This window comes from Gallus gallus, chromosome 35 (assembly GCF_016699485.2).
Source record: "Gallus gallus isolate bGalGal1 chromosome 35, bGalGal1.mat.broiler.GRCg7b, whole genome shotgun sequence".
NCBI lineage: Eukaryota > Metazoa > Chordata > Aves > Galliformes > Phasianidae > Gallus > Gallus gallus.
The window spans coordinates 500,311-508,408 of NC_052566.1; the positions used below are offsets into that span (position 1 = coordinate 500,311).

General features: G+C 63.9%; 1 protein-coding gene across 11 annotated transcripts; it reads left to right on the plus strand.

Annotated features, from left to right (window-relative positions):
• The first annotated feature begins 625 nt into the window (after positions 1–625).
• Positions 626–8,019, plus strand: NEDD8 (NEDD8 ubiquitin like modifier). Of its 11 annotated transcripts, none has more exons than XM_046905049.1 (14): positions 626–687; positions 1,026–1,197; positions 2,547–2,652; positions 4,192–4,293; positions 5,238–5,348; positions 5,768–5,867; positions 5,947–6,001; positions 6,341–6,405; positions 6,490–6,533; positions 6,729–6,762; positions 6,869–7,057; positions 7,179–7,226; positions 7,311–7,393; positions 7,776–8,019. In XM_046905049.1, the coding sequence occupies exons 1-14, from the start codon at positions 636–638 to the stop codon at positions 7,929–7,931; spliced, it is 1,317 nt and encodes a 438-aa protein (XP_046761005.1). In that variant the 5' UTR covers positions 626–635; the 3' UTR covers positions 7,932–8,019. The 11 variants fall into 11 exon arrangements, with proteins under 11 accessions (XP_046761005.1, XP_040510906.1, XP_040510904.1 ...); XM_040654972.1 differs by lacking the exon at positions 626–687 and having other exon boundaries at positions 929–1,197; positions 7,776–7,840; positions 7,919–8,019; XM_040654970.1 differs by lacking the exon at positions 626–687 and having other exon boundaries at positions 929–1,197.
• Positions 8,020–8,098: the final 79 nt, after the last annotated feature.

Here is an 8,098-nt window from a genome sequence, read left to right on the forward strand (position 1 = left end):
GGGAGGGTGGCCGTCTTATACTGGGAGCAACGCTGCGCGGCACTGGGAATAAACGTGTTGTACTGGGAGCGCTGTTTGTTGTCGGACTGGGAGCGCTGGGAGCAAATGGGGCACTCGGCGCCACGCGGTCGCCACCACGCTTCTCACTCTGAAGCGGCACCTCCGGCGCAGGCGCTTGACGTCATCAAAAGGCACCAACCCCCGCGCTGCCATTGGTCACAACGCGGCCGGAAAAAGCGCGCCGATTGGGCGCTCCGTGAGCCAATGGAGAGGGGCGGAAGTGGGGAGGGGGGGAAGGGGTGGAGATCGCGGCAGCGCCGCTTGCGTCACTTCCGGCGCGCGGGGAGCGGCGCGGCGCGGGGAGCGCGGGAGGAGCGGCCGAGCGGAGGGCGCGCGCTCCGCCTACCGCCGCCGGATGTGACGTCAGAGGCCGGAAGTATGAACGAAAGAGACTGCCGGTGAGCGCCTGGCGGGCGGGGGGGGGGCGGGATGAGGGGGGTGGGCCGCGGTGTGGGGCTGTGGGCGGGGCTATGGGGCTGTAGGGGCCCGGGATTGGCTGTGGGGCGGGGCTGCGGGCGGGGCTATTGGGCTGTGGGAGGAGCTGTAGGGGGGGCTATGGGGCTGTGGGTGGGGTTATGGGGCTATGGGAGAGGCTGTGCATTGGGCTATGGGGCCTGGGATTAGAATGTGGGGCTGTAAGGGTGGCTATGGGGCTGTGGGTGGGCTTAAGGGGCTGTGGGTTGGGCTGTGGGGCCCGGGGATTGGCTATGGGGCAGGGCTATGGGGCTGCAGGAGTGGTTACGGGCCTGTAGGGGGGGCTGTGGGGCTGTGGGTGGAGCTATGGGGCTGTGGGTCGGGCTATGGGGCTGGCTATGGGGTGTGGGTGGGGTTATGGGTCTGTGGGTTGGGCTATGGGGCTGTGGGTCGGGCTGTGGGGCTGGATATGTGGCTGTGGGTCGGGCTGTGGGTCCATAGGGCCTGCTGTAGGCCCCTGACCCCCCCTCCCTCTCCCCTTCACCCTGCAGTTCCCCCTCCGCCCTGCGGGTGGCGCTGGCGGGTGCCTGGCAGGTGGTGCGGGCCCGGCGGCTGCGGCACTTCCCGCGGGTGTTGGCCCTGCTGGAGGCCGTGGGCCGGGCGGCCCCCGCAGCCCTCAGCTTTCAACACAGCGTCCGCCTCCGCCTGGGCCTGCAGGCCGCCGTGAGTAGCGACCGGGCCGAGCCTTCCCAGCGGCCCCTGCGGCAGCAAGATGGCCGCCACCTTCCCTTTGTCCTTTGGGCGTCACCAGATGGTCGCCACCGACACTCTTCCTGTTGGCCTTTGGGGCTATCAAGATGGCTGCCATCCTTCCCATCATGCTCTGGGCTTTTCAAGATGGCCACCATTTTTTGCCCACTAAACTTCACAAGATGTCTGCCACCCTTCCCATCATGCTTTGGGCTTTTCAAGATGGCCGCCACGCTTGGGTTGACCCATTGGGCTTTTCAAGATGGCCGCCACAGTTGGGTTGACCCATTGGGCTTTTCAAGATGGCCGCCCCTCATTCCCGTCATGCTTTGGGCTTTTCAAGATGGCCGCCACAGTTGGGTTGACCCATTGGGCTTTTCAAGTTTATGGCCGCCAGCCTTCCCATCATGCTTTGGGCCTTTCAAGATGGCTGCCGTCTTTCCCATCATGGTTTGGGCTTTTCAAGATGGCCGCCCCCCTTCCCATCATGCTTTGGGCTTTTCAGGATGGCCACCACGGTTGGGTTGACCCATTGGGTTTTTCAAGATGGCCGCCAGCCTTCCCATCATGCTTTGAGCTTCACAAGATGGCCGCCGCCCTTCCCATCAAACCCCATGGCCGCCATGGTGTCCCATCACCCCCTCCTTATCGCATGGCCGCCATCTTGTCTCATTGGCCGCCATCTTGTCCCACCCCTCCACCTCCCCCCATTGACCCCCCCCAACCCCCCATCCCCCCCCAGTGACCCCCATTGCCCCCCATCTCCCCCCATTGACCCCTTATTGCCCCCCCATCCCCCCCCATCTCCCCCCATTGCCCATTTCTGGCTCCCACTGACCCCTTATTGCCCCCCCATCTCCCCCCATTGCCCCCCACTGACCCCCCCTGCCCCCCATTGACCCCCATCTCCCCGCATTGACCCCCATCTCCCCCCTCTCCCCCCATTGCCCCCCATCTCCCCCATCTCCTGCCATTAACCCCATTGATCCTTATTGCCCCCCATTACCCCCCCTGCCCCCCATCTCCCCCCATCTCCCCCCATTGACCCCTATTGACCCCCCCATTGCCCCCCCCTGCCCCCCACCTCCCCCTATTCCCCCCCCTGCCCCCCTCAGTGCCCCCCATCTCCCCCCATTGCCCCCCATCTCCCCCCCATTGCCCCCCCCGACCCTCCCTGCCCCCCATCTCCCCCCATCTCCCCCCCATTGCCCCCCCCGACCCCCCCTGCCCCCCATCTCCCCCATCTCCCCCCATTGCCCCCCCCGACCCCCCCTGCCCCCCATCTCCCCCCATTGCCCCCCCTGACCCCCCCTGCCCCACAGGCGGTGCACTCTCTGCTCCTGGAGGACCATTCGGAGGCGCAGCTCTTCGACTCCATTGACCTCTTCTTCCCCGAAGGGACGGCCCCAAATTGGGGGGGGGGCAGCGGTGGGTCCTTATGGGGTCTGTGGGGGCTTTGTGGGGTCCTTACGGCTCTGTGGGGGGCTTTTTGGGGTCCTTATGGGGTCTGTGGGGGCTTTGTGGGGTCCTTATGGGGTCTTCTGGGGGCTTTGTGGGGTCCTTATGGGGTCTGTGGGGGGCTTTTTGGGGTCCTTATGGGGTATTTTGGGGCTTTTTGGGGTCCTTATGGGGTCTTCTAGGGGCTTTTTGGGGGCCTTATGGGGTCCTTAGGATGCTTTCTGGGGTCCTTATTGGGGTCTTTGGGGCTTTGTGGAGTTCTTATGGGGTCTTTAGAGGGCTTTTTGGGGTCCTTGTGGGGTGTTTTGGGGTCTTTGGGGGCATTGAGGGAGGCTATGGGGACAAACTGGGGTCTTTTTGGGATATTTTGGGCCAATTTTGGGTCCATTTTTGGTCCATTTTGGAGACGTGGGCAAAAACGGAGGAGGATTTGGGGACATTTTGGGGTCATTTGGGGACATTTGGGGGCCTTTTGGGGGATATTTAACGGACATTTTCCCCTTTTTACCCTCATTCCCCCCCCCATATCCCCCCATAACCCCTCATATCGCCCCATATCACCTCCATATCCCCCTATACCCCCCATATCTTCTCCATATCCCCCTATATATCACCCCATACCCCCCACATCCCCCCATATCCCCCCATCTCCCCCCACATCCACCCATATCCCCCCATACCCCCCCATCTCCCCCCATATATCCCCCCACATCCACCCATATCCCCCCATACCCCCCCATCTCCCCCCATATATCCCCCCACATCCTCCCATCTCCCCCCACATCCCCCCATACTCCCCCATCTCCCCCCTCATCCCCCCTATATTCCTCCATCCCCCCCCATATCTCCCCCATATATCTTCCCACATCCCCCCATCTCCCCCCATCTCCATCTCCCCCCATATCTCCCCCATCTCCCCCCATATCCTCTTATATCCCCCCATCTCCCCCCATATATCCCCCCATTACCCTCATATCCCCCATATCTCCCCCATATCCCCCCACATCCACCCATATCCCCCCATACCCCCCCATCTCCCCCCATATATCCCCCCCCTCATCCCCCCTATATTCCTCCATACCCCCCCATATCTCCCCCATATATCTTCCCACATCCCCCCATCTCCCCCCATCTCCATCTCCCCCCATATCTCCCCCATCTCCCCCCATATCCTCTTATATCCCCCCATCTCCCCCCATATATCCCCCCATTCCCCTCATATCCCCCATATCTCCCCCATATCCCCCTATATCCCCCCCATCTCCCCCCACATCCACCCATATCCCCCCATACTGCCCCATCTCCCCCCATATATCCCCCCACATCCCCCCGTATCTCCCCCACATCCCCCCATCTCCCCCCTCATCCCCCCCCATATCCCCCCATATATCCTCTCATCTCCCCCCATACCCCCCTATGCCCCCCGATACCCCCCACACCCCCCCATATCTCCCCCATATATCCCCCCATACCCCCATATCCCCCCCCACACCCCCATACCCCCCGCAGCCCCCCCACGAGCAGCAGATGGCTGCCGAAGCCCAGCAGGATTTCCGCGATTCCATATTGCCCCTTTTATGGGACCGCAGGAAGCGCTGCCAATACCTGCAGGTACAAACCAGTATACACCAGTATGCACCAGTATGGGCCAGTATACACCACTATGCACCAGTATGGGCCACTATAGACCAGTAGGGACCAGTATGGGGCGGTATGGGCCACTGTGGGATCGTTATGGGGCAGTACGGACCGGTATGGGGTCAGTATATGGGTAACATGAACCGGTATAGACCAGTATAGACCAGTATAGACCAGTATGGGCCGATTTGAGGGGCAGTATGGACTGGTAGAGACCAGTATGGACCAGTATGGAGCGCTATGGGGCTCTCCAGGCAGCCCCACTGCCATCCCAGTCCCCCACAGTGCCCCCCAATCCCCCCCAGTCCCCTCCCAGTGCCCCCAGTACCCCCATATCCTTCCCCAGTACCCCCACATCCCCTCCCAGTGCCCCCAGTTGCTCCCAGTGCCCCCATATCCCATCCCAGTCCCCCCTAGGACCCCCATATCCTCTCCCAGTACCCCCATATCCCCTCCCAGTCCCTCCCAGTGCCTCCCAATCCCCCCCAGCCCCCTCCCAGTGCCCCCATATCCCCTCCCAGTCCCTCCCAGTGCTCCTCAGTCCCACCCCCAACCACCCCCAATCCCCTCCCAGTGCCCTCAGTCCTTTCCAGTGCCCCCATATCGCCTCCCAGTGCCCCCCAGTCCCCCCCAGTGCCCCCATATCCACTCCCAGTGCCCCCCAGTCCGTCCCAGTGCCCCTATATCCCATCCCAGTCTCCCCTAGGACCCCCATATCCTCTCCCAGTACCCCCATATCCGCTCCCAGTCCCCCCCAGTGCCCCCATATCCCTTCCAGTGCCCCCATATCCACTCCCAGTCCCCCCTAGGACCCCCATATCCTCTCCCAGTGTCCCATATCCCCTCCCAGTGCCCCCCAGTCCCTCCCAGTGCCCCCGTGTCCCCCCCCATTGGGTCCCGTTGCCCCCCCCCCGCAGGGTCCGGCCCGCCATGCCTACGGCGCCGCGTTCCTTCACGCCTTGGAGCAGCTCTGCTTTGAGTTCCTGCAGCGCCTGGAGAGCGCTCTGCCCCCCCCCGACCTCAGCCAGGTGGGCGGGGCCTGAAGGGGGCGGGGCCAAGGGGGGGGGCGGGGCCTATCAGGGCCAATGGGAGTGGTTTGGTTTTATGGTGCACCAATGGGAGTGGGTTGGGTGTAAAGGAGGGGGCGTGGCCAAGTGGCGGCCCCACCCCCTTTCACGCGGTGGGTGGAGCCTGGGAGGGGCGGGGCCTAAATGGGCCAATAGGAGTGGGTTGGATTCATGGTGCACCAATGGGAGTGGGTTGGGTGGAAAGGAGGGGGCATGGCCAAACGGAGGCCCCGCCCCCTTTCACGTGGTGAGAGGAGCCTAAGAGGGGGTGTGGTGTAAACTTGGCCAATGGGAGCGGGTTACGTTCATGGGTCACCAATGGGAATGGTTTGGCTGTATAGGAGGGGGCGTGGCCTAAGCATGGCCCCGCCTCCTCCCAGCTGTACGCCGTGGTGTGGAGCCACGCCCCTTCCGGTCCCCGCCCCCCCTCTCTGCCAATCCTGCATCGCTACCTGGCTGACATGGGCCACGCCCCTTCCGGTAGGCGGGGCTTATTGAAAGGGGGCGGGGCCTGCTCACCGAGCCGCGCCTCCCCGCACTAAGCCCCGCCCCCTTTCAGGCGCTGTGCCCCGCCCGCTGAGCTCCGCCCAGCAACAGAAGGGCCATTCGGAATGGTGAGAGGCCACGCCCACTTTCCACAAAGCCACGCCCCCTCCCCCAGAAGCCCCGCCTCCTACTATAAGGGATGCTGGTGCTAAGCCATGTCCCCTCCGTGGCCACGCCCCCGTCACACAAACCCTACGGCTGCCCCAAGATGCAATTTGCATAAGCCACGCCCCTTCACGTGAAGCCACGCCCCCTTTCCCCAAAGCCCCGCCCCCGCTAAGCCACGCCCCTTCCTTTAAAAGCCTTTCTCTAAGCCCCACCCATTCCCCAGGCCACGCCCCTTCGCAGCCGCGCCCTTTCTCCATAGCCCCGCCCCTTCTCTAAGCCACGCCCCCTTTCCTCCTTAGCTCCACCCCCACCAAGCCCCGCCCACAGCGCCGCCAGCTCCGCCCCCTCCGCGCGCAGCCATTGGGTGAGTGGGCGGGGCTTTCCACTCTGAGTGGGCGGGGCTACGCCGCGAAGCCCCGCCCACTCCTGGCCCCACCCTCCCCCTCAGAGTTCCTCGGCGAATCAGAAGGGGAGAGCGACCTGCAGAGGAAGGTAATTAATGGAGGGGGGGCGTGGTCGGTAATTAGGAGAGGGTTTAGGGATTAATTAGCTGAGCATTGGGTTAATTAATAGACGTAATTAGCTTCTCCGCCCAAGGCTTAATTACGCGTTGTTCAGGGGTTAAATGGAGCTGCAGGGGGGTTAATTAGGAGAGATTAATTAAGGAGTTTATTTATATCCCCCCAGCTCCGGAGCGCACCCCGCCGGCGCTCCCCTCCCGGTGAGTTTCCCTTCCCTTCATTTTTGCCCGGAATTCCCTTTTTTCAGCCCCCAAATCGGCCCGTTCGGCCCCCCCCGCGCCGCGGTCCCAATGGTACGTTCCAAAGGGGCGGGGCCGAGCTCTGATTGGCCGAGCGGCGGCCAATACCGTGCGTGCGCGCTTGGGACTCCAACTCCCAGCGTGCCTCGCGGCGCGCGTCCAGCAGGAAGTGGTGCGCAGCGGGGTGGGCGTGGCTTGCGCGCACTTCCGCTTCCGGCGCGCCGGGCACAGAGGCACGATGCTGATCAAAGTGAAGGTGCGGCGTTGCGGGGGTTATTATGGGATGGCGCGGCGGGCGGGTCCCGTGCCGGGCTGGGGGGGGGCGTGGCCACGTTAAGCGTCGCCCCACCCCGTTCCCCATTCCGGTTTCCGTGCAGACGCTGACCGGGAAAGAGATCGAGATCGACATCGAACCCACCGACAAGGTACGGCCTGCTGGCCCGGGGGAAACTGTAGGCCCCTTCCATCCCATAATACTCCCATAATGCCCCCCTCCCACCCCCGTGCAGGTGGAGCGCATCAAGGAGCGCGTGGAGGAGAAGGAGGGGATCCCCCCCCAGCAGCAGCGGCTCATCTACAGCGGGAAGCAGATGTAGGGGGGGAGGGGCGGGGCTTGGGGGCGGAAGTGGGCGGGGCCTGGGGCGGAAGTGGGTCGAGGGGGCGGGGCTCTAATGGGGCGGAGGGCGTGGCCTGATGGTGCTTGGGGTGTGGGGGAAGGTGGGTGGGGCGTGTGCGGTGGGCGGGGCTTAAAGGTGCGGTGGGCGGGGCTTAAAGGTGCGGTGGGCGGGGCCTGAGGGGTGGGATAGGATGGGGGGGGTGCGGTAATGTGTCTTAAAGGGGCCGTGCCCCCATTGGGTTGTGGTGGGGCTCAGGAAAAAGGGCGGCTTTAATATCCGTGTAGGGGGTATCCGGGAAGGGGGCGTGGCTTGCTAGGGGAGGCCCCGCTTCCCACCCTTTGGCTCCGCCTCTTAAAGGAACGACGAGAAGACGGCGGCCGACTACAAGATCCAGGGTGGCTCCGTGCTGCACCTGGTGTTAGCCCTCCGAGGGGGCGGGGCCAGGCGGGGCGAGGGGCGGGGCTAACGGCAGGCCCCGCCCTCCGCCCGCGTCGACGGCCCCGCCCCTATTGACTCCCCCTCCCCACCCCCACGTTCTCTCCCCCTAAAAGTCCTCCTGTTTGCATGTATCCCCACGAATTAAAGCGTCTGTGTGATGTCATGGGTGTCGTTTCGTCACTGGGGAGGGGAGGCTGAGCTGATGGTGGTGATGGTGTGACAGAAACTCGTGTGGTGGCACT

What these genes read in the sequence shown, in the direction of transcription:
- NEDD8 (XM_040654970.1), top strand. Translation starts at nt 944, where the DNA reads ATGTGGCTGTGGGTCGGGCTGTGGGTCCATAGGGCCTGCTGTAGGCCC. An exon ending in CAGAAGGGCCATTCGGAATG is followed by an intron (nt 6,002 to 6,340) that starts GTGAGAGGCCAC and finishes TTTCCTCCTTAG; the next exon opens with CTCCACCCCCACCAAGCCCC. An exon ending in AGAGCGACCTGCAGAGGAAG is followed by an intron (nt 6,534 to 6,728) that starts GTAATTAATGGA and finishes ATATCCCCCCAG; the next exon opens with CTCCGGAGCGCACCCCGCCG.